Source organism: Spea bombifrons, chromosome 1 (genome assembly GCF_027358695.1).
Source record: "Spea bombifrons isolate aSpeBom1 chromosome 1, aSpeBom1.2.pri, whole genome shotgun sequence".
In the NCBI taxonomy this organism is placed as follows: Eukaryota; Metazoa; Chordata; class Amphibia; order Anura; family Pelobatidae; genus Spea; species Spea bombifrons.
This window is the reverse complement of record NC_071087.1, coordinates 59,938,141-59,964,232: the sequence shown is the minus strand read 5'-3', so window position 1 is coordinate 59,964,232 and position 26,092 is coordinate 59,938,141. Positions and strand designations below refer to the sequence as shown.

The 26,092-nt window shown below is 41.9% G+C and overlaps 2 protein-coding genes across 2 annotated transcripts; both read left to right on the top strand.

The window, feature by feature from the left end:
• Positions 1–4,045: 4,045 nt before the first annotated feature.
• LOC128473617 (deoxyhypusine hydroxylase-like) lies at positions 4,046–8,064 on the top strand. Its single transcript, XM_053455870.1, has 4 exons — positions 4,046–4,340; positions 4,588–4,664; positions 5,526–5,763; positions 7,518–8,064. The coding sequence occupies exons 1-4, from the start codon at positions 4,067–4,069 to the stop codon at positions 7,832–7,834; spliced, it is 906 nt and encodes a 301-aa protein (XP_053311845.1). The 5' UTR covers positions 4,046–4,066; the 3' UTR covers positions 7,835–8,064.
• Positions 8,065–19,538: 11,474 nt separating this feature from the next.
• Positions 19,539–24,864, top strand: SMIM44 (small integral membrane protein 44). Its single transcript, XM_053455862.1, has 2 exons — positions 19,539–20,162; positions 24,128–24,864. The coding sequence occupies exons 1-2, from the start codon at positions 19,958–19,960 to the stop codon at positions 24,346–24,348; spliced, it is 426 nt and encodes a 141-aa protein (XP_053311837.1). The 5' UTR covers positions 19,539–19,957; the 3' UTR covers positions 24,349–24,864.
• Positions 24,865–26,092: the final 1,228 nt, after the last annotated feature.

The window sequence follows — 26,092 nt, the reverse complement described above, 5'->3', positions numbered from 1 at the left end:
CTCATCGTTCTGACGGATACGAATGAGGTTGTAAGCACCCCGTAAGTCCAATTTAGTGAACACCTTCAATCCCTTCAGGCGGTCGAACAACTCGGTAATGAGTGGCAAGGGGTATGTGTTTTTAATGGTGATTCGATTGAGGCCCCGATAGTCTATACACGGACGTAGACCGCCATCTTATTTGGGCACAAAAAAGAAGCCTGCACCGGCGGGAGAAGCGGAGCGGCGGATAAAGCCCTTTTGGAGGTTTTCTCTGACATAGGCCTCCATGGCCTCAGTCTTGGCCGGGGATAACGGATACACTCTGCCCCGTGGGGGTACGGTGCCAGGAAGCAGGTCAATAGGGCAATCATAGGGACGGTGAGGAGGCAAGGAGTCAGCCTCCTTCTTATCAAACACGTCAGCATATTCCTGGTATTGGGGAGGTAGGCTGGTGGTATCCAAGGAGGCGATTTTCACTATGCATGGTTGAGAGAACATGCAGGAGGAGCACCGCCAGGAAGCGATCTCACGGGTAGACCAATCGATGTCAGGGTTATGCAGCTGCAGCCAAGGGTAGCCCAAGACAATGGGGGCAGCCAGAGAAGTTATCACATGGAGTGTTATAGTCTCTGTATGGAGAACCCCTACTCTGAGACGAAGCGGGGTAGTTTCGTGGGTCACCGCTGCAGGTTGAAGAGGTCGACCGTCGATGGCCTCCACGAAGATCGGGGAGGTTTTCTCCTGCAAGGGTATATTGTGGAGCCTGCAGAAGTCATGGTCAATAAAGTTTCCTGCAGCTCCAGAGTCTATAAGGAGCCAGAATGGTGCTCTCCTGAACAGTGAGAGATGTAGGCATGAACATACGAGGCGCCCGGTCATGGGGAAAGGCAGCAGAAAGGCCTAGAGGAGGTACCCCAACCCTCCTTAGGCCTTGTAGTTTCCCGGCTTCACAGGGCAGGAACGCACATAATGTCCTTGTTTGCCACAGTACATACAGAGGTCCTGTTGGTGCCGGAGGGATCTCTCCTCCTCGGAGAGATGTGTGGAGCCGATCTGCATGGGCTCCTCAGGCGGAAGAGAAGCAGAGTCAGAAGAAGCCGGACGTGGCGCAAAACGCACTGGAGTCCTCCTTTGGCGATCTCGCTGTACCTGGCGTTCCCGGAGGCGCAGATCAATGTGGCCAATGCAGGCGATGCGTTCTTCCAAGTCCGTGGGCAGGTCCCGGGCAGCCACCTCATCTTTTAGGAGGTCAGATAGGCCATTAGTGAAGGCAGCAACCAAGGCGTCGTTGTTCCATGCCACTTCTGCAGCCAGGGTACGTAATTCAATGGCATAGTCAGATAAGCTGCGTGTACCCTGACGCAGTGAGAAGAGACTTGACGAGGCAATATGGCCACGACCTGGCCTGTCAAATACTTGACGGAAAGTGGTTACAAAGTCAGTATAATCATTAACCACTGGAGTATTGCGTTCCCAAAGAGGAGTTGCCCAGGCCAGAGCCCTGTCAGTGAGTAGGGAGATGACATACCCCACACGGGCTCTATCGGAAGGAAACAAGTAGGGAGACATCTCGAAGTGAATGGAGCACTGATTGAGGAATCCACGACAGGTAGCAGGATCTCCTCCATATCTGGGAGGAGGCGGTAAACGGAGGGTATGAAGACCTGAGTCAGCAGGCAGTGGAACAGCAACAGGCGCAGCAGCAGGCACAGGAGGAGGACCACGTGCTGGATCAGTCCTCGCCAGGAGTGTTTGCAAAGCCTGAGCAAACTGGTCCATGCGAAGATCCAGACTTTCAATACGGGTTTCACAGGTAGACATCTTCTGGCCAATCTTCGCGGGGTCCATGGTGACCCTTGGTACTGTAACGATTGGATGAGGAGGACCCCGGATGGCGGAGTGAGCCAGGCAAACAGGAACCAGGAGTAGCCAGGAGAGCTGGAACCGAGAATCAGGTCTGGTAACCGGTAAAGCAGGAAGCCGAATCAAATCCAGAAGAGTAGTCAAACAAGCCGAGTCAATACCAACAATCAGAGAACAGGAGCCAAATCAGAAAACAGGAGCAAAGTCAGCAAGCCGGGTCAAACGAAGAAATAGTCACAGCAAGTCGCACAGGAAAACCACAGAATACACCAACCAAGGGTGACCCAGAAGAGGAAGTCCAGGTTTAACTAGGGACAGGTGGAGGTGTGTCCTGCATTAAGGAGGTCACCCAAAGTTATTAGAACACATTACAGATGTGACGTGTAATATTATGTTTTGACCACACGGTGTGCTACCTGTTTGCTGCGTGGTCGGCCACGCGGTGAAGACGCTGACCGGGTAGCGGTGGTACTCGCTGCCCGGGAAGCCGGCCGAGGAGGAAGTGTCGCGGAACCGGCCACGGCGCGGGACCAGAGAGGCAGGTAAGTCCTTACACATACCTAAAGTAGAATGTGTGTGAAAACGCACACAAAATACTACTGCAAACATTGACATAGGTGATAAAATGTATACATGGAAAGAGATAAAATACTAGCATTTGAAATACCCTGGAATGTTTTGTTTTTAAAATTATGTAATTTAATTGGGTAAATTGAATTGGCCAGGTTTAAAGAGGTCGCAAATAGGGCATGGGAACAGGATCACCAAATGTCAAAGTTCAACTTTGAAAAATGTGCACCTTCCAAATGTGGCCCTTTGGCACCCAAACAACCAGGTAAACCTGTTTATGGGTGGTATTAATATACTCAGGAGATGTTGCAGAACACATTTTGGGGTGTTGTTTGACAGTGACATATACCAGGAGTTACTACCACCCAGTTTGACAAAGGCTGGTAGTATAATTAGTGCATTGAAAGAGTTAAAATACTAGCATTTGAAATACCATGGGGTGTCTAGTTTTCCAACATATATTTTTGATGGAGGTAAATTGAACTGACCAGCTTCAAAAAATGTCCCAAATAGCACATGGGGGCAGAATGACCAGTTAAAACAGCTATGGTCAGAAGGGTACAAAAAAAATTCAGACATTGTGACAAAGGGGTTGCGATCATGGGCTAATTAAAAAAAACACACTGGCATCTCTAGAGGATCCTTTTCATAGCAGTTGTATATAATTAAAGTGTGGATTGAGAACAAATGGATTTGATAGACTTGTAACAATCCAAGCAGACTTCTGTTACTGTTTCATTTCCCCCTCAACCAACTATATTGCAAGCTCATAAGAGCAGGGCCATCTTCTCCTTTAGTGCCAGTTTGTTATTTTTTGTTATTTTAAATATATCCTACTGACTCTGATTGTAAAGCGCTACTGAATCTTCTAGCGCTATATTAATGTAATGTAGTAAGTAAAAAAAACGAGTGTGGATCATATCACAGCTGGACATCTATCACTGTAGTATCTAAATACCACTTACGGTTTTAAATCTTCCCATATCTATGTTGAAATGTTGTATATATTAACATATTTTTTATTATGGTAATAAATAACATGAATATGACAGTCGTGTACAGGGGGATATCTTTTGCTGAAAGTACAGTTCAATTAAACAGATTTCAAATAAATCTAAAATATCTAAAATCTTGTAAGAGGACACATATCTTTTAAACATATTATATAGATCACAGTAGCAAGTAAAAAATCACACTTTAGACAATTTAACAGGGAAATCATCAAAGTAAGCCCTGTTTTATCCTATTTGCATTCATTTTGTTTTTAACCTCTTTTTATTGTATTTATTTACCTGTCATTCTTTGGTACAAAGCCACTCGAAATAGGATGAGGGTAAAATAAGTGGAATTTTTTTTTCAATTTCAGAAGAGAAAAAGCTTGAAATGAAGTTGTTTTTTTCTCTACTTATTAATATATTATTACCAAAATGTACACAACCATACATAAAAATGGTATCAAAAACATAGCCTTATGTGCCCTTGAAAAATCAATGTCATTTATGTTTGTACACTAACCCAGAAAAAAAAAAAAGGAAGAAAAGTCAATGTTTAGCGAGTGACAAATACTAGGACTAGTAACCTGAATGTCTCGAGACAACTTTGGCAGTCATTTAGTTTATTGTTTACGATGTCACATCCTGTTTGTTTCAACATGGAGGAACTCAACGACGTGCAGCTTGTTGGTCGTGTGCTGCTGGACCCCACTCGCCCTCTTCCTGCCCGGTTTCGGGCACTTTTTACACTACGGAATCTAGGAGGACCTGAAGCAGTGGAACTGATCGGTCAAGGATTTAGTGATGAATCCGCATTGCTGAAACATGAATTGGCCTACTGCTTGGGGCAAATGAGAGACCGAACAGCACTTCCCGTGCTTATCACAGTGCTGAAGGACCGAGCACAGGAGCCAATGGTCCGCCACGAGGCAGGTGAGAGTATGCAGGGTTTGTGAGGACCAGAGGTCACTTTTGAAGGTAGGACAAAACAATGGGGTAGTGTTGACGTGGCAGCTGGGAGAAAACTGAATGCCTGTAAGCATTTTTTTCGGTATAGCGAGGGGGGGGGGATATAACAAAGTTACTCTTATTTGATTTGTTTTCCTTTTGTATTTTGTTTTCCTTTTTTAACTCTCTTTTTTAACTTTTTAACTCTCTTTCTTTAACTTTTTTTTTAAAGGAGAAGCTTTGGGAGCTATTGGAGACCCCGAGGTACTGGATCTTCTAAAGGAATATTCCGAGGATCCGGTCATAGAGGTAAAGGCTTTACTTGAAATGAAAAGAAAAGAAGCTTTCAGCATTCATAGTATCCCTAATACTTTTACTGAATTCTTAAATACTACAATGTAGGTATATCTGTTACCTGTCCAGGAATATAGGGGTAAGTCCTAGATCTTGGATTTACCTCATTATTTCCCAGAGACCGTTGGCCTGGGTACCATGTGAGGCCACATTTCACAAGGCAGGTGCCTGTCTTCCACACTTACATATGAAACTTATGGAGTGGAGACCATGTTCGATATGGGAAGGGAAGGAGGGTTCACATTGCAGGTAAACGTGGGAGAAGCTGAGCTGTAGTATCAAGGTGTGTTGGAGATTTGGAGACTATGGAGATGACCCGTGGTCTTGTTGGTGCAAAATCTTCGTATGAAGGTGGTGACTGATTCAGTCTGGAGCATTAAAACTGTGAACAAGTCTTATCTCCTCTTGCCTTTCCCCCTATATTTAATCTTTTCCCTCATTATTCTTTTGCTTCTCTTTTCTCTTTTATCTGCCTTTTCCTTTCCTCTCTTTTATTTCTTGTCTGTCCTCTCTTTACTGTCCTTAAACAAATATTTTCAATATCACTGGTAACCCACGCCCAGGCATAACCACTGAATGTCCAGCAAAAGATGGTGACCCATAGTTACATGGTGATTTTTCCATTACTACATGATTGCTCGACAGCAAAATGCTTCTCATAAAGTTTTATTTACTCTAAATTTAACCTGTCATTAAAAGGGATTGCCACATAGTTTATAGTATTTGCTGCAGTTTTGTATGGAGCGTGTTTTTTATACATTTCATTTTCTGTTCTAAACATTTTCTTATCTGTTTTCTTATTTTGTTGAATTGCAGGTAGCAGAGACATGCCAGCTGGCCATACGTCGCATTGAATGGCTTCAGCAGAATCCAGATGCCCCTGATAATAACCCTTACCTGTCAGTGGATCCTGCTCCTCCTGCTGAGGAAAGCGATATCCCGGCTCTACGGGCAACCCTTCTAGATGATAACTGCCCGCTTTTTGAACGGTATCGTGCTATGTTTGCCCTTCGCAATATCGGAGGCAAGGAAGCTGTGTTGGCACTGACAGAAGGTAAACTGTCATTTATGTAGCTCTGCCATATTCATTAAGCAGAAACTCCAGTTACTGAATGCATATTTTAGTCCAATTTATGTGCATATCAGTACACAAGCTATTCCATAGTAACTCGACTCAGAGTTTAAAGCAGCTAATGAACTCTAGGAATGCAACTCAGAGAAACTTGTAGAAAAAATGTAAAAAGTGCGGTTCTATTTAGGCTGGCCTTAAACTCGCAGGTTGCTAGTTGAGTTTCTTTAAATTACATGTGGTTGTAAGAGATATAAAGACAACTTCGATTAACCACAATAAAAACACATAATTTTTGGGGATATAAATAGCCTGTGGTCTTTTATTTAACTTTACATAATATTTACAAAACTCTTCACTTATAAACATAAACAAACAACTGTATCATCTTTAACACTCTTGGCCCAAACCCAGTGTGAAACAAGCTTTTGACTCATCACAAGCTATCCACCCTTAAGCCACAAGCAGATCCTGGATCCTGTATGTGGCACCTCCCACTTTAAAATGTAAGGACAGCCACAAAAAATGTATTTTGGCAAGAATGTTTATTTCACTAATTTGTAAACTGTATGCCAACTGACAAAAAACCTAGAAATCTGAAAAAAATGAATTATTAACTTATAAATAAATTTAATAAAAAAAATTACTGAACATATATGGTACAGCATAACTATCACTATATACTAATCCAGACATTGACATGGTAGACCTCTGTCCCTAAAACAGCCTGCCTGTGCCCCCTCTGCTCCTGAAACAGCCTGTCTGTGCCACCTCTGCCCCTGCAGCGGCCTGCCTATTCCCCCTTCTGCTCCTGAATTGCCCTACCCATGCCATCTCTGCCCTTGTAGTGGCTTGCCTGTGCCCTTTCTGCCCCCTGAAGCAGCCTGCCTGTGCCCTCAATGCTTCCTGAAGCAGCCTGCCTGTACCCCCTCTGCCCCCTGAGGTCACCTGCCTGTGCCTCCTCTTCCCCCTGAAGCAACCTGCCAGTGCCCCCTCTGCCACCTGAAGCAGACTGCCTGTGCCCCCTAAACACCTATAACATTCACTCACTCACTTATTCAACTGAAACTTACACTTGGGTTTCCTTTAAAACATAATTCAATGTTTTTTTCTTGATACAAAGGTTTAAGCAGAGGGAGCCATTGTATTCTTTACTACAGGTAGTAGCATAAGGAGTCAGGATGTTTAGTAGAACGGGCTAAGATGACAGGACTGGGACACATACAAATGAAAAAGCCTGCAGTTGCCTAAATCATTGTATCATTAAAGAATTAGAGCTGTCTTAGAAGGAAAACATTATGCTAGTAATAAATAATTGTGGTAGTTCCACCTGAAGATAATTTGTACTCCAGTATATTGGCCTACCTGTTGAGGCTCTAGACACTTATCTAAAACTCCTCCCGTTTTCTGCTCCATATAGAAAACACATTACAGATATTTTAAATGAGCAGCCAGTGAAATACATTCAGCTGAGATGACATCACCGAAGAGCTAAGAAAATAGAAATTTCCCTACAAATCTTCTTTTTGTAACCCATGATATAGTTATAAAGATAGTTTTTTGTGTTGGAGAACTCAGTAATGCTTTATTGATCTATAAACACATCTTTACAAACATATTGACAGAAAGGTACAGAAGTGTCATTACATGAATATATATATATATATATATATATATATATATATATATAGATGGAAATACAGTTTTTTCTTTACTTATCATTCCTCCCTTTTCCATAGGCCTACAATGTGGAGGTGCCTTATTCCGCCATGAGATTGGATATGTTCTCGGGCAAATGCAGCACGAGTCGGCTGTCTCAGGACTATCGGCTGCGTTGGAGCGATTTGATGAGAACCCTATGGTGCGGCATGAATGTGCTGAAGCTCTGGGATCTATTGCCCAGGAGGAATGTTTAAAAGCACTGCAGGCGCATGTGAAGGATGATGAGCAAGTAGTGAGGGAGAGCTGTGAGGTTGCATTAGATATGTATGGCTATGAGAACAGTGGGGACTTTCAGTATGCGGATGGACTAAAACAAGTACAAGAGTGTCCATAAGTCCTCTTGCTTATTATTAAAGTATTAAATCTGTCTAATCCTAGATTTAGACAGTCTGGTTGAATGGGGTGTGCCGCTGTTTCCTATATGCAAAGGGAGATAAAAATCCAGTTGAAAGTAAGAATTTATTAATTGATGTTGGACGCTTATATGATGTTAGACAACAAAAAGACATCTGAACCAAATTGTTAAAGTGCATATGAAAAAAATAAAAATATTTTAGCTTTGAAGACTTGTCTGTGACGTACATATGATAAGGTCCACCATCACCAACTGGTTTGATATGATCATCTATTAGAAAGTGATAAAACATTGTTATCCGTTGATACATGGATTAACACTAGGACAATTTTTTCCCCCTGTTTGTTAAATCTTAGTCACACAGCATTTACCTATACATTTTCAAAACTGCTGTGAAACTATATCTTTAATTCAAAGAGTAGCATCCTAATACACATGTGATGTGAGCTTGCTTAGCGGAGCAACCTGAGCAAACATTCCCAGAGCCACAGTGTAGCTATGTTGAATGTATCTATGGGTGCAGTTGAACACACATTAAGAGACTTTCTAAAATCGAATAATTTCCATCCAAAGCAAGACAAGGCAGACTTAAAGTGACCACACTAATAGAATATTGTTATATTTGACAAATAATATTATTACAATGACAAATCAAGTCCTCGGACAGTCCTGTGACAGAGCTGTCACAAATTCGGAGTACGAACAGACTGCCGGGGGTTTTCTTTCCCGGTGAGGAGTGAAATGACATAGCCAACCTTAGCCCTGTCGGTGGGGATATTATCAGATATCCTAAAGGACAGGATAGCTGCCAGGGACCTGCTGTAAGGACTTACCTGCCTCTCTGGTCCCGCTCCGTGGCCGCTCCCACGACGCTTCCCCCTCAGACGGCTTCCCGGGCAGCAAGTACCACCGCTACCCGGTCGGCATCTTCACCGCGTGGCTGACCATGCGGCAAACTGGTAGCACAGCCACCATGTGGTAAAAACTTAATATTGCACGTTACATCTGTTTGCCTGGCTTACTCCGCCATCCGGGGTCCTCCTCATCCAATCGTTACACCTGTAATGCGGTAATGCAGTAATTGCATATGTTACCCAGATTGATCTTCGTCTCCGCGAAAGGCAATCACAGAGAGAAAGCCAAAGAGCACGAGAGAGAGGAGGAAGATCCAACATATGTATGGCGCCGCAGTTTATTCCATCACCTGTGTAGCTAGGTGCCACCAGACTTTCTGAGCACGAGAAGTCTAGGCAGAGAAGGGAGGGACTTTGCATGTACTGCAGAGCGGCGGGCCATTTACTGAGATCTTGTCCCAAGAGACTGGGAAACACCCGCACCTAGGGTGGGTAAGGGGACCTGCTTTAGGTGTACTGGGACTGTCCTCTTTACTCGTATGATTGTTCCTGTTTGTTTGTCCTGGCCTACGAGCTCAGTCTTCACAGAGGCTTTCTTGGATTCTGGAGCTGCAGGGAACTTTGTTCTGCAAGCAGTACCTTATTCCCACACTTCCGAAAGAGACTCCTGTATGGCTTGAGGCCATTGATGGCAGTCCTCTTCATCCTGCCTAGGTCACCCTTACTATGATTCCACTAACACTCTCAGTGGGTCTGGTACATGCTGAGGAATTGCAGTTCCTGGTTATCTGTTCCCCCTCAACTCCTATAACCCTGTTATTGACTGAACATCCAGACAGACCACGTCCTGGAATAAAGCCTGTGAGGAACATTGCATCAAGCCCTTGAGACTTGCCTTCTTGACGACTACTTTTACATTTTCAATTTTTTTTTTTACCTCACTAATCACATCAGTGATTTGTGAGCTGGGCTCCTTTTGACCTGCATGTTGTGCTGCAGTACCCTCTGGGAACGCTTGTGTTTTGAATGGGTGCCGCCATTTTGATAGAGGCAGCATGTGGAATTTTGAAAAGCTTCTAGGAGCAATAAAAAGGGGCCTCTGACTTTTTTTTGTGTTGCTGAACGGCTCAATGTCGAGGCATTGCAGCAACACCAGCTGAGCAAAGAAAGCAATCGTTGACCCCACGACGTGTCAGGCACCTCAATTGCCGTTAAGATAATGCATTTCTGTGATGTACCTGGCATGTCAATTGTCATTAAGAGGTTAAAATTGTGCAGGAGATGATTCATTTTCTAGCAGGGCAATGGTCCTAAACACAGATCAAAGCCGTGCCAGTCATAGCTGATGTCCAGGAAAGAACAAGGAGTATTAATTACATTGGCATTCCTACAGCAATCACTGAATCTCAACACTGTTGAACATCTTTGGGAAAACTTGAAAATGGAAAAGAAAAACATACCATGATATATCTACAGTACTGTGAAACAATTGCCCCCTAAACCTAATAACTGGTTGGCTAAGTTTTAGCTGCAACAAATGCAATTAAATGTTTGCAATAACTTGCGATGAGTTTTTTACTTCTCTGTGGAGGAATTTTGGCCTCTTCTCAGGAGAATCGTTTTGATTCAGCCACATTGGAGGGTTTTCAAGTAGACTTGGGCGCGGGCGAAGTCTTCGTGTTCGTCTTCGTAGAAAAAAAATCTTCGTATTCTACGAATATTCGCCCGTTCCTGTGTTCGGTTCGGACGAATATTCGTATACGTTCTTCAAGTTCGTTTTCATCTTTGTTTTCACCAGTTTCCTAGCAGGGGTTAATATACGGGGTTAACAAACACATTGCCGCAGCAACCAATGAAGAGCTGCCCTTCATTCGACGATGCCAGACGAGCCCCCTGCCGGAGACCAATAGAGTCGCACACGGACCTTTAAATTCTGGCGCGATCCGAGGTGCTCCAAAGTGTACCTTGCCCTAAAATTAAATCCCCATTCCTCCCAGGCCAAGTTGCTCAGAGCAGTTTTCTCAGACTTAGACAAACGCTCTGAGCAACTTGGCCTTGGAGCAACGTTGATTATATTTATCATATAACATCAATAGAAGTTGAATAAAAGAAAAATAGGGGATTTTAGACCAATTTGACATGCTTGGCTAACATTTGCAACTCATCTTCATTGGCATACTTTCCCGAATTTGACAGGACAGGACTGGAAAAACAGGACTGTCCCGGAAAAATAGGGGCTGTTGGCAGGTATGCGGATGAAAGCATGTGGGACAAAAACTCAAAATAAGCTTAGACTTATAGGGTTAATGTAAGGTAGTAGTGCACTGGTTTGGTTAAAGATCTATTATTAATATCTAATTTTAAATTTAATGTGTGTTAAAAATAAGAGGGTTCGTCTCTTATTATATTATTATAGTAATTTAATTTATTATATTTATTTATCCTACCTACATTTGCATACCTAGTTTACCCGAATTTGATGGGACAGGACTAAAGAAAAGGACCGTCCCGGAAAAATAGGGGCTGTTGGCAGGTATGCGGATGGAAGAATTTGGGCCAGAAACTCAAAATAAGCTTAGACTTAATGTAAGGTTAAGAATAGTATTAGTGCACTGGTTTGGTTAAAGATCTATTATCAATATTATCTAACTGTAAGTTTAATTGGTGTTATTAAAAACAATGAGTACATTTCTTATATTTAATTTATTATATTATAAAAGTTGTTTTATCATATTTATTTTTACCTACGTTTGCATACTTACCCACAAGGGGGTATTTACTTACCTAGGTTGACAGGATGCAACCAACGGTACTGTCAGAAAATACGGAACCGTTGGAAGGTATTTGATAGAAGAAAGAGGGCCAAAAAAGGGTTAAGTGTAAGTTATAGCGTTAATTGTAGACTAGCGAGTGTAGAAGTAAAGGCCAGGACAAATAACAGTAAAGATCCTTGTGAATTGTGAATATGTGTGTGTTATGTTTGGTTGGTTGTGAATCAGACGGAAAAAAATTAAAATGAAAGGAAGGAAAAAGCAAGATTTGCAAAAATAAATAGAGGATTGAAAAATGGAAAAGGTGAATGAGTGGGCAATTTGCTACCAACTCACCTCTTTCACCCCCAGGTCAAAGCATCCAAACATGACGTTTGGCAGTGGACTTCCAGAGCTCAGCGCTCCAGGAGTTAAAGGTCCATGCAAGCAAATCTATTGGTCAGGGAGCTCCTCTGGCATCAACCAATGAAGGAGCTCCCTGCCAGCAACCATTAGAGTCGCTAGTACGGACCTTTAACTCCTGATGGTGAAACTCGCCTTTGGTCTCCCCACTCCAAGAGTTAAATTTCCGGACGAGCGACCAATAGAGTCGCACGTACAGACCTTTAACTCCTGATGGCGGAAACTTGCCCTGGGGGTCTCCCTGCTCCAGGAGCTTTAACAAGGAGTTAAAGGTCCGTACGAGTGACTCTATTGGTCACCGGAAGGAAGCTCCTTCATTGGTTGATGCCAGAGGAGCTCCCTGTCAGCGACCAATAGAGTCGCTCGTACGGACCTTTAACTCCTTGTGCGATCCTACGGATTTCCGCTACAGTTAACCCCTGAGATGCTACGTAGATAAGGTAGGCTAGAAGGGGAAGGGACCAAGGAGATTAGTTGGAGATATTAACGAAGGCGAAGAAGAACACGATTCTTCATGTTGTTTGTCTTTGATTTCGTGTACGTCTTTTGTCGCCGCCATGTTAGTTTCTTCGGTATTCGGGCTGAACAATGAAAACGCACCCTTCGTGTTCGTTTTCATGTTTGCCCGAATACGAATACACAAGTCTAGTACATATATATATATATATATATATAATATATTTATATGAAATAAAAGTTAAAATCATTAAATTGAATTATTAACATATTATATTTCTATGAAATAAATTAATTTTAGGTTTCAACTTGGAATTTTGATACCTGGTTATCTTGTGCCTATGTCGTTTTTTGGACATCTTTGAAGCCGGACAATGCAATTTACACCCAAGCATTCCTGATCCTCAGGTCCCACTACAAGAAAGGTTCTCTGGGCAATACGGCCAGTATAGAACTTTCATGTCCTCCTGTGAACTACTTTTTTCTCTTAAGCCACATATCTATGGCTCAGTTGTAATATCAGGACCACCTAGGTCCAAGGCTCAATGGGAGGAACTGTAACTCAAGGAGTGGCTCTACCTGCAATGTCACCAGTAGGTACCACAGGCAAGCCCAATTCTGGGTAGCAGGAGTAATAGACAAGTAACTGGAGCCAGCCATAGGAGCACGAGGGACAAATTGGAAAATGGGAATTCCTACCTGGGAATTCTCTTTCCTTGTCCATTTCCACAGTGGCACAGATGGAGAGATGGCTCCGCCTACCAGGTAGGGCAGGAAACCCTATAAAAAAGTGGACCTCCCCTTCCTCCCCAGTGGGGTTATAAAGACATACTCAGAAGCCAGACAGAAAGGTTAAGGTGGGGAGGATCTGGGTGGAGAATAGGACCCTGGAGGAGAATGTCCTTCACCTGAGGAAGACGAATTGGCCCGTCTATAGTCAGGCGGGCAAGGTCTGAGAACCAGATCTTTCATGCCCAGAAAGGAGCGATCATGATGAACTTGTGAGGCTTTCGGAGGACTCGGGAGATAAGAGGTATGGGGGGGGGGTGTATGTCAGATCGTAGTCCCAGGTCTGAGAGAGAGCTTATAGTCATCGGGGCTGTCCCTCTGGGGAAAGTGAAAAGAACTCTTTCACCTGTCGGTTTGACTGGGAGGCCATCAGGTCTAACTGGGGTATGCCCCTTTTCCTTGTGATGTGATCGAATGCATCCTTGTTCAGGCTCCACTCCCCCGGGTGCACGGCTTGTCTGCTTAGGTAGTCTGCCTCCTGATTCTAGGACCCCTTGATGTGAATAGCAGAGATTGTGCACTGTTTGAACTCTGCCCATTGACAGATTCTTGCAGTCAGGGCTTGTAGGCGTCTGCTCCTTGTGCCTCCCTGCTTGGAGAGAAATGCCACTATGGTGACATTGTCTGAAAGAATCCTGACTGGCCTGTGGCGAAGGGTCAGGGACCAGAACTTCAGTGCTCTCTAGACCGCCAATAACTCTAGATAGGTGATGTGTAGGTCTGTTTCCTGTGAAGACCAATTTCTTTGGGCGATCTCTTTCCCCATAACCGCTCCCCAGTCTCTTAAACTGGCGTTGGTGGAGATGACTATCCAGTCCTGTGTCTTCCATGGAAGGCCTTTGGAGAGGTTCTTTTCCAACATCCACCATCTGAGCGAGGCTAAAACGAAGGGGGAGAGAAGGACCTTTTTGTGTAACAATGTATGGGATCGGTCCCAGTGGTGTAGCAGGAACTGTTGAACAGGTCTTGAGTGACCAAGGGCCCAAGGGACCACTGAAAGAGATGATGTCATTAAGCCCAGTAGAGACATTATATGCACCTGATGGACACCTTCTTGTTGATCAACCCTCCCTCCCAACATTCAACAAAAATCCCAAAGCTCACTTCTTCAGAGAAGTGTTCCACCTTAGCTGCTAGAACTTCCTTGTCATTGAGACAACCACCACACTACTTCTCACCGTTCTCTGTGCCTTATACCCCCCCACACTACCTCTCACCCTTTCTCTGTGCCTTATGTTTGTCACCCCATTCCCTCAAGATTGTCAGCTTGCGAGGAGGGCTCTCTCCATCTAATGTATCGGTTTGTCTTTTATGTATTGTATGTATTGTATTAAGCACTGCATAAACTGTTGGCGCTATATAAATAAAAGATAATAATAATAATAATAACACCGAGAGGATGAACTCCTTTAGCCTTCTGATCTTGGCTCCGGGCGGGGAGAGATGTCTTTTGGATCTCTAAGAAGGTAAGTCTTCTGCTTGGAAGGAACTGTGACTTCTTTACCTGGTAGGCGGAACCATCTCTCTATCTGTGCCACCTGGAATGGCAAGGAAATGCAGATACAGGCCAAAATGTTGGCAACAGAAGTCAGGAGATGAGTGGGTAATCCAGAGAACCGCCCAAAGTCGTAACTGGGAAGTCAGTCACTGGGGACACAGGGACAACCAGGTACACAGGAGGCAGAAACAGGTAGGCTGGAACTGGGTCAGGAAGGGAATGTCAGGCTACGGGAGAAATAACATGCCAAGTTATACTGAGAGGGGCTACAATACAAACTGAGCACCTCTCTTCAGGTGTAGAGGGCTTTTATAGTGCAGTTCCCCACCAGTCCAGTCACAGAGAGCTTCTGATCCCAAGCCTGTATCACTGTATCCTGCTTGAATTAAGCTTTTCACCCCAAATTTATATCTATCTCGTGCCCAAATTACCTTTAGATGGTGCCCAAGAGGAAGATTAGGTAAATTGCAAAGCAGCCCTGAGCTGGATCCATTGTCAGTCTGCTTTCGGCCATGGTCTGAATCTGAGATTGCCCCTGCATTGAAACACATACCTGATCCGCCACCGAGTGCCTTTACAGCGGAGGTGATTCAGGGCTTCATGACAGATTATTGCCCTATAACTTGCAAAAAGCATAAAAACATTGGATATTTTTAAACTCATGTCAAGTATTAGAATCAATTCAGTAAGTTTTTTTTATTAGCTCTTTTAGATGTGTGAAAGATTTTTCAAATAAAAGTCAATACATAAAATAAATCAGACTCGCCTAAATATCTTCTTATTTTAGAAAAATCAGCCTTTCTAAAATCTAAATGGGCATAATATTTCCAAGTGTGTTTTTGCCTGTTTTTTTTATTCTTGGATGGCATTTGATTATTATATGAAAAAAGGTGTTTTGGCATATGTTCTTTTTGGGTGGGCTGCAAAATGCATTTATGCCTAATATGTGTAGGTTTACACATGTAACTTCACCACATAAGGCAGTGATCAAATATACATGCATAATATAATATGCTAAAGTTGGAGACCTTGAGCAGCTCACTCAAAATATAAAATCAAGTTACCGGTAAAAAAGAGTTTATTTAAATGTTGATGTATTTAATGAGACTGTGTACATCTAGGCATTCATTCACTCACTGGTGTAATATTTGTCCTTAATGATATTATAATAAAAATAGCATATCAGCACCCTCTAGTGGCTAGTAGATATATAGACAGCACCCTACTTCTTTTACAATCACTAATCATAACCACATATTGGCATGCCTTGGAACTCTCCGGGTTTCACCGGGAGACGCCACGTAAGGTGCTGCTTCTACGGGTCTCTGGGTCATTGCCTGGAATTGATACGTATGCAAATGGAGACTGTATGCATATGGAGATTCAACAAGCTCCCAGCAAGTTCACACAGATGGTTTAAAATAACAAGCAGAAATTGTATCTTCTCGGCCTGTAGACGTAGATGCAATGGATCCTTCCTAATGTGATATGATAGTTACGACTGAGGAGGGTAACTGGTATGCAAGCAATATTGATGATTTGTGGGCCAGAATAATGTGAAAGCGGGTTTATTCACTAAGGGGAAACCTGTCAGGGAAGTTTTAGTTTTAACTCTCTCATTTCACTGCTCATTATGAAAGATCAACAATAACAAGTTTGAAGTGAGAAGTTCTGAGCTGTATAATGCACAATTCAATGTGTAAGGAGACATTCAACGACCTACAATGATTTAACTATACATTATACAGGGTCATGGAGCTCTTCCAGCAGCAGAGGCACACTAGGGTTGGGTCTATATAATGTATAGGGAAGTGAAGGAGATGAAACATAACTCTCCCTAAAGTCTACAAGGTTTGGCCAAAGCATTGACCACTATAATTGTATGTTTAAATAAATTACCCTTATCCAAAGAAGGGGCGATTTAAGTTTACTCAGTAAAAATAAATAATAATAAAAGAAATGTAATTCAAAATAAGGAAGTAGAACCCTGTCTAAAAAGAGGGATTAATAAAATCAAATCTATCATTTATCTTTATCTTCCCATGTCCCTGATATAAAACCCTCAATATTGATGTGCATAGGGGCCGGCATGGGATCCTGTGTATGGCTAGGCCTTGGCGCCAATTTTGGTAGCTGGGGTGGAGTTTAGTGGGTAGTTATTTAAGGGGTTGTGTCACAAGGCTGAGTGCCATTTTGTTGTCACCTTATCCTGTGTTGTTTGGCTGTCCTAGTCCCTTATGTTCGGTAGCTAGCCTTTTCTTGTTTTCTCTCCCCTCTTTTTCTTTCCTCTTCTTGTTTTTCTGGTTTCCATGGACCAGGATGTAGTGAAGCGTGACATGATGCTACCGCGGCTAATCCGCTACAGTAGACGGGGGGTTTGCCATTTCTTGATGATGGTTTTGCGTATGGCTTTCGGATACCGTTTGCTCCTAGGGCTGCCTGTTTGTCTAGGAAGAACTTAAAAATCTGTGGCGGCCTTTCCGGAAGTCCTGCGTGAAAGGTTTCCAAGGAGATTCTGTTGGGCCTCATGGGGGGCCCCTTTCAGGATGCTGCTTTTGATTGCTTTCGGCCGATAAGTTAGCTGCATTAAGGGTGGGCATGGCTGAGGTGTGTGCTTCCTGGAAGACTCCTTCAACCATTGTCGGATAATTCCGGCGGGACAGGTAGGCGAGGGCAGACCTAGCTGTTTGGGAGGTTTTCCTTGCCAGGTTTAATGGGAAGGTGTTTTTTCAGTGTTGGCGGAGTCGTTGTTTTTGTTTACCCATGCATTAGGGAGAGTGGGTTTTGGGGCATATTTTGGGGGCAGTGTTGCGCGGGTAGGTGGCCGGCAATGGAGTTGTTTCCTCTAATGGTGGCTCTGACCTTGTGGACGTGTTGCATGCGCAGTCGTAGGGTTGTCCTTTTTACTGACAACCTAGTGGTTGTCCACTCAATCAATTTTTTGTCAGCCTCTTCTCCTCTGGTATTATGCTTGTTGTGCTGGTTTGTTCTGCTTTGTATGGAGTTGAATGTGTCGTTTCGGGCTAAGCACATTCCGGTATACCTGAATGTGATTGCGGATTCTCTTTCTAGCTTTCAGTAGGAACTCCAGGGGCCGCTTGCTTGCATGATGGGTGGCTTATGATAAGGTTTGGCAGGAGAGGGATTGGTTGGTGGGCGTTGCGGGTTCCGTAGCAAATCACTTAAACGTGTCGTGGTTTATAGTGGGTTTGGGGTTAAGTGGGGGCATCCATCTCAGCCCACCCTATAGTTCAGCTGGCAGTACCACATACACAGCAGCGCACTTGTGCTCCCTTTTCCATGATTGCTACACACTATGGCGGAGAAAACTTTTCTGTAGTGCTCCTGTGCATTTGAAAGTATGAGCAAGACTTTCATTTACTTTAAAACACTGTGGCTTCCTCAAAAAAAGTTTTTAAGTATCACCATGGTAATATGGTGTGTGAAGGGAGCATGTTGCCAGCTAAAACAGCCTTCTCTCAGTTAACATGCTGGGATCACGGATAATGAGGTCACAAGTGCCTTCTTCCTTTGACTAAATAAAACATTTTAAAAAATGTAAAACAAGACACGTGTTATTTTGTTAAAATAAATTTAGCTTTTTACATTTTTTTAAATAGACAGATGAACATTTGTTGACTTCAACATCCATCACTCTCAACTAGAACCATCAAAAGCAGGCTTGCCTTTGGCAAAGACGTTGGCATACTCATTGGCATATGTATTTTCTATCTTTAACACAATTATAGAATATATTCCCTTCCAATATGTGCCTACCCTGTGCTATATTGTTAAGTATGACCTTTATAGCCTACACGGGCAATTTACATGTATGTACAACCATGATAAGTTTACCAAGAGAGTGGAAGCTTTTAAGGAAATTATTCAGTCTAATCTATTTCTACTATTAGGCTTGGCATTTATGGCAAAAAATGGAGGGACAAAAAGGATTTACCGATGTATCTAGGCATCCATGGACAACTTAACTTGTACTAAAGATCAATATATTGGTCTTGTGTGTATATATATATATATATATATATATATATATATATATATATATATATATATATATATATTAGAAAAATACTGGTTATTGAGATGATTTGTCCGTGGAAATCAAAGTTTTTCTTTTAAGAGTAGCTAATTATGCCTAATAGCCACGTGATGTTTACTAATCCTCTTTTCTTTCTGTACCATCTCTTTTACGCAATCAATAATCCTTTCTGCTGATTCTAGTGAGGTATTTATATCTGGGCTCCTAGCAGGACACCAACAAGGAAACGTACAGCTAAACAGGCCTTCAGGGTTTTTCTTTTATACTGAGTGCCATGTCAAGAATTGGAGGAGCTGCTGTTTAGACAGCTAGGTCACACATGATAAATTATGCTAAATGCACTGATAGATTTGAATGTTATAAACATCAATGATAACAGTTTACAATCAGTAACATTTGAATCAAGTAGGTTATATAATGCTCATACATACATATGAAGCCTGTAAATATTTCTATTTATGTGAGATTCCGATGGCAACAGCGGTTTATGTTTGCCCATATACATCTCAGTCACTCATTTTATATTAAAATGTTGTTTAGGCATGATAAATAATAAAAAGAACTGATCGTATTACTCATCTATCTATGGTATTAAGAAAAAAATGACCTTATTACACATCTATCTATAGTAGGCAGTATTAAGTAGAGCTTACACTTTAATACCTTAGGAATGTAGGGTTGAGTGAAGAAGGGGAGGGGGAGATAAATCACAGGATCATCCAGTGACAGCATGCAAAGAATAGAGACATTGGTAAGATAGAACGTATATTCCATACAGAATATTTTTAGACTCGGGATGTCCACAGATGAAAAAAAAACTCCTCAACAGTGAAATAGGTTTCCTGTAATGGCAAGTAGCAAAATAATGAAACTAGGTAGAGCATTGGGATACATCTTGTCCACAGACAAGCTACTGTGACATATTGGACATCACAGCAGTCGACGGGTCAATTTTAAGAGTCTTGACTTTTGTTCATAATATGGTGAAACCAGGTCATCTTTGAGGACTGAAGTCAAGGAGAAGCAATTGTAACCTATTACGGAACATGGCATAGGACTACCATATGCCATCTTCATATGCTGTGTCTTCAAAAGAAACAAGGCTCTACATGATACTAATATTGTCCTTATACCATCAGGAAAGCCTAAGAGACATGGATCCATCAGGAGTTTTACTTACGTACTTCTCTGTGCCATAAAATTATGCAGGTGTGGAGAAGCCAAGTGGAAACCTTTAAAATGTTACGCTGCATTTTGAAAAAGTAACGAGACATAATGATGGAGGGGTATTTGCTGTCTCCGTACTCAGTGGAAGAAAGAAATGATGAACCAATATACAGAGATTATAAGCCACCAGCTCTAGATGCCATTCAGCTGCCCACCTATGTCATATACCTGCTAATGGCGGCACTGGTTGTTCTGACTGTGGCATATGCAATTGTTGGACACCTCATGAAAGACCTTCTTCATGACATCGCAGGTAAGAGTGAGGTGTGAACACTTAAGGTCTTTTTTGAGGGAAATGGAATATTTTTGCAACACAAAGAAAAGCTATAAATTAATACAGTACACTTTACCCTTGCATTAACAGCACTTTACCAAAACAACATAGTTTAGTACACTGACAATAAATAAAAACTGCATCAAAGACATTTAAGACAATTAATTTGCTCAATGATAATTAAAGAGCTATGTTGAGATTAGCAGTAAAGGGCAGTGTAGGCAGCATGACCTGAAGAGTTTATTCACACCAATGGCACTTTCCATTTCTACTTTACTGAGAGTGTGCTAGAAAAGTGGAATGGCCTTCCAGGAGAAGTGGTGGAGGTTAATTCAAAAGTGATTTAAACATGCATGGGATAGGCACTTGGTTATCCTGAATGTAAGATGGGACCAAGGATCAATTAAAGGCAAACTAGAAGGGCCAAATGGTTATTATTTGGTTGATTCTTTTCCCAAAACAGTATTTCTTGACCTTCCAGATTCACTGAAATGTTTTCAATACTGAAGCCAAAATGCTAGACATAGGCAAGGGAAAATACATATATTACATTAAAGTAATTTGCTTAATTGTTAAATTTAAGGAAAGCATAATGACTTCTACTTTGTTACAATCGTAAACAAGCACTATATGGGTCCACAAGATCACATATGGTCTACCATATCCAGGGACTGAGCAGGCCATAATATATGAAAAGGCATGTGATCCTTTACACTAAAGGAGTAAAAAAATAGCAATAGCAATCTCTATGTATTGTATTCACCCCCAGATACAGTTAAATTGGAATGCTGGCCCTGAGAGCCCATGGTCTGTTGATTCAAAGTTAATAGTGTGTGCCTAGCACTCTATTTACACTGTATACATTTCCAAATGTGTAGCAGCTCAAAAAGTGGATATTGCTCTAGATAGCCATACCTATCACTACTGTTATACATTTGTTACCAGTGGCAAATTGTGAATTCTTACCTGAGAATTAGTAAATTCCTAATGCTTAGGCAGAGAGACTCCAACACATGTATCACTGTAATGCATCATATACAAACATATACAAAAAGCGAGCATAATAAATATATTTATTTAGGTTGAAAAAATAGTCCATCAAATTCAATCCTTCTACCTATCCTTCTTGATTTTAATCTAAAAGAAGGTAAACCCCCCCCCCCCATAATTAGGCTATTTTTCAAATTTTGCCACTTAAGGGGAGAAATCCTTCTTGACTCTAAAAGGCAATCACTTCTTGGATCCATAAGCTCTAAAATATTAATGTTTATTCTTTTATTTATAGCCCTGTATGTTCTGCTTTTCTAAAAAAAAAATATCCAGTCCAAAGGAGGGAATCCATTGTATTTGATAGCACCACCTCTCTTGGCAGTGAATTCAATACCTTTATTGCCATTACTGTAAAGAAACCCTTCCTTTGCTGTGTAGGAAATCTTCTCTCTTCCAGTCTCAGAGGATGACTACTTGTTGTTTGTGCATTTCTGTTAATGAACAGGTCACTGGAGAGCTCTTAATATTGACCCTGCACATATTCAACATTACACTATGCCTTCTAAGATGACGTTTTTCTAGGGTATATAGATGGAACTTTTTAGTATCTCTTTATAACTAAGATCTTCCAATTCCTTTATTAATTTTGTAGCCCTCCTTTGCACCTTTTCTAGTTCCATAATGTCATTAAGGACCGGTGGCCACTACATGCCAATATCTCAATGGCCTCATTGCACACTCTTGCTAAGTCTGTTGTCTATAATTACTTAAACATGCTTCTCCTTAGTTTTTTTTTTCCAGGGAAATATCATTGAAGTATGTTGCATTGTTATTATTTTTCTCATAATGCAAACCTTTGCATTTATATTGAACTTCATTCACCGCTTGCCTGCCCAGTCTACCACTCTGTCTAAATCCTCCTTCAGAGAAGCAACATCAAGGTTAGAGTGTTTTTGATGAGGATGTTTCAATTTATGAACATATTTGATACAATTCCACACAAAAGGTTAGGTTCCCATACAAAATAAAAGATGTAGGCTTAAGCAATGTGACTTGAAAACTGGGCCAAAGAGTCCAGAGAGGAGTTAATGAAGCATTCTCCAACTGGACAAAATTAGTAAGTGGAGAACTTCAAAGGCTCTGCTATTTAATGTCTTTATTAATGACAGTGGGCATCAAAAGCCATGTATCAGGATGACACAAAGCTAGGAAAACTAATGCAGTCTGAGACTGGATGTTTAAGAAGCAGGTCAAATTATGCATTTTGGGGAAAATAAATGTGCAAGTTATACCTGAATAGCAACTGGAGGGGTAAGCAAGGCCATTCTTTGTTTTTCATCAGGATCACAAAAGCACTGTCCAGTCTGATTTTTGAGAGCTTGGTGAGAAGGGAAAGTGAGGAAAAGACTATTGCCAATGAGAAGTTCAATAGCTGGGGCCTTTTTAGCAAACAACTAGAGTCTTGGCATGTACTGCATTAGCCATCTATGGTGCCCCATTTATCACTTGTAGATGTCCAGGTCCAAGGCCCATTCCACTGTCTAAATCTACCCTTCCCAGCAACAGATCTTTCCGATAAGAGTGTCAAGCTGCAGACTTTGTGTGTCCCCTTGCTTGCCTTGAGACATTACTACCATTAATTGGCTGATTGCAATCAGCCTTCCACTGCAGCTGGCATCCCATTGGTGTAAAGTTCTCTAGATCACCAGTAGTGCTATACATTGTTGGAGAGACTTTGCTCCCTCTGGGTCCACATCCCTTGAGCAGAAAATGGTTGCACATGTTTTCCCCGGACTACAGAGCTGTAGTTTTATGAAAACACTCGGGGATGAGGATGAATTTCAAAGCTTCAAATTGAAGGTGTAGAAAGAAGGTGTAGAGCCCCCCCTCAGGAGATGGGCTGGCAAAATCAGAATCCTTGTATACATTTGCAATAAGAACCACAGGGAAATTTAAAGGGACCACAGGAATTAAGGGGCATATGATTGAGTCTCCGTTTGATTTATATCCTATTTTGTTATGATTTTCTGTGTACATACAAAATATGTATTTTTTACATAATGACCTTTTTTTTGTTGCTATTGTTTGAATAAAAAGTATAATATTATGTAATTTGTGTGGGTGCACTAAATGTGAAAGAAGGAAATTACAGTTTTAACAGAGACATAGTAAAAACATACACATTGCTCTCATCCTGTAGTGACCTGTAATAACCTGTGGAGAGAGCCCCAAAACAAATACTCACGACACTAAGGAGGTCAGGTACGATATAGGCCTTGGTGACTTCTGCCAGGCCTTGGGCGCAATTGGAAACAAGGAGGAAGAGTCTTGGAAGAGGCAGCCCCTACTCATTTGCAAGCAGACGACCGCTCAGGGGAGGCCCTTTTCTTAGCATTTTTAGATAGCTGGCCTGAGGAATAAGATATAGCTGAAAAGGGTTTGATAGAATTTATTGGAGTATATTTTGGTTGGATCATGTGTGGGATGGCAACATCATTTGTTTGTTTGATAAGTTTGGGAGTTTCTTGTTTCCTAGGGGCAAGGTCCTCATATGAGACATACTGATTATATGTGCCAATCCACCTACTATTGCATTTTGTACAGCTTGTGGCGACGTCGGCACAGTTCTGCTCTGTTTAAGCTTGAGGGGTCCAAGGTGGACCCGTAATTTGGATTCAAGAAAATGTTGCGAAAACTGCTTTATGGCAATTAACAGGTTATTATGAAGTTAGAACATTGTTTTGATAATGATTGACAAGTACGCATGTTAAGTCCCATTAGTAAGAATGTTTAAAATGTATGACACAGCATGTATTACTATGCTCTGTGGCCATACACAATCCAATGGAATGTACAGTCTTTTGTATTTATTGAAAGTGAATGTGATCCAGTTAGCAATGGTTACATTAAACTAGAACAATATGAACACGTTTCTTTCTTCTCTTTCCCTGCAGACTGGGCATTTGGACCAAAAACAGACAACGAGAAGACTTGCGAGAAAGGAAACAGGGAGGAAGAAGAGAAGCATGAGATTCATCTGAACATGGATGTATTTGGAGGCGAGACACAGTGCAGGGACCTGCCATGTTTGGATCGAGATCCCTTCCCCCCACGATCTGGACATCGCCAATCAATAATCACCTTTAAAGAGACCAACCACAGTCGTTTCTTCTGAAAATCTTTCTTTATGAGATTTTGGACACTGAACACAGCAAAGTTGGTCAGAGTGATATGAACAAATGAGACCAGAAGTCTGTTATATATTGACATAGACTTTAGTGTCCATACGTCTCTGTACAAGGAGCACATTTGTCTGAAGTCAAATATATAATAGAAAGGGTCAGCTGAAAACAATATCATGTAAAGATAGTTTGGCCTCACAACCTTAGATAATATCTAAGGTAAACGTATGTAGATGTTACTAGGCTTCCTTGAGAAGTCAGCGTTTTTGCGGCTTATTTGCTAACTAGTGTGGAAGATGATTTAAACTTGAACTCATTGACTAAACTATGGATTATAAAGTTTTAACTTGGCCTTTCTGCAGAATAATTTGCTCAATGTATAAATAAATACCAATTGTGTCTGTCAGTCAGTGGAAGCGAGCTTTAGAGGAATAGTCTCAAGTAAAAACATCCTTCTGAAACGATGCAAGCAGGCTATTTGAAGCTAAAGGGCCAGTAAAAAGTCCCTGACAGGCTCAACATAAAATAGTTTATCCCCTTAATGACAAAGCCCGTACATGTACGGGCTCAAAATGCATTGTTTTCAATGGGTTTAGGGACCACCCATTGTCCTTAAGGGGTTAAAGAATTTTTATAAATAAAAACAAAAAATAAGTTTCTTACAAGTGCTTTTTTTGTAAAAATAAATAAATAAGAGGTGCCCCTCTCTTCCCACATACCCTTGCCAATGCTGTACAACATCTGTGATGACATTGTAATAAGCATAATAACAATAATTAAAAACTCCACAGCCTCCACAGTCATCAAGTCATCCCTCCACAGCCCTTATACCTACCTTGGAGCTATGAGCTTTGCAAGAGAGAGAAATGGAAAGATTCCTGGGGGTCCCGGCAGCCGTGGGGTACCTAGCATATTTGACACCCAGGGGTGATAATTTTTTAACACTGTTGCCCATACTGAAAAATTATTTCAACAACCTACAGCGCAGAATTGCGTGACCCTTGACAGTATAAACTGCGCAGCAAAAAATCTATGGGTGGCGTCAATACACATGCTTGCCCACACACACACACACATATTCACCCTTGCCCTCACACACAAATATCCTAACATACACTTGCCATTATACATGCTTACATACAAAACTTTCTTTCACACAAACACTTTGAAAACACACTCTGCCTTTCTCTCTTTTCTGTCTTTCCTATTTGTCCCTGTATTTCCTGCCTTTCTCAATATACCCTTTCTCTCTCCTTTCTATTTCTCTCCATTTCCCCTTATATCTTACCCTTCTCTCTTCTTCTGGCTTCCTGGTGGTTTTGTGGTGGATGCGCAAGGCCTGTTCCTACAGACTCCTGTATCAGTGCTTCTTCGCAGTGTGATATGACATTATATCCAGGCGCTCAGCATCAATAGCCAATGCACAGCATGAGGGAGCACTGAAACAGATGCCTTTAGGAATAGACCTCACACTCCCTTCATTGTGGGGGGATCCATGATCCTCCGGTGGTGGAAAGCAGCAGGCACCCCTGCTCTCAGGGCTTACCTCACCCATTGCCTTAGGAAGAAGCTGGAGCTACAGAGCTGAAACTATGCTCGGCACTGATTGGCTACTTGAACTACGAAAGTGCCTCCCCTGAAATCAGTGGGATGGTTTCTGTGCATGTGCATGAGGGGTCTTACTAGGTCTCCATCCCACCTACAATGTTCTATGAGCCAACACTGTTGGTGACTCTC

Coding starts and splice junctions, on each gene's coding strand:
- LOC128473617 (XM_053455870.1), top strand. CDS start 4,067: ATGGAGGAACTCAACGACGTGCAGCTTGTTGGTCGTGTGCTGCTGGAC. Junction 4,341..4,587: donor AATGGTCCGCCACGAGGCAG/GTGAGAGTATGC, acceptor TTTTTTTTAAAG/GAGAAGCTTTGGGAGCTATT. Junction 4,665..5,525: donor CCGAGGATCCGGTCATAGAG/GTAAAGGCTTTA, acceptor GTTGAATTGCAG/GTAGCAGAGACATGCCAGCT.
- SMIM44 (XM_053455862.1), top strand. CDS start 19,958: ATGATGGAGGGGTATTTGCTGTCTCCGTACTCAGTGGAAGAAAGAAAT. Junction 20,163..24,127: donor CCTTCTTCATGACATCGCAG/GTAAGAGTGAGG, acceptor CTTTCCCTGCAG/ACTGGGCATTTGGACCAAAA.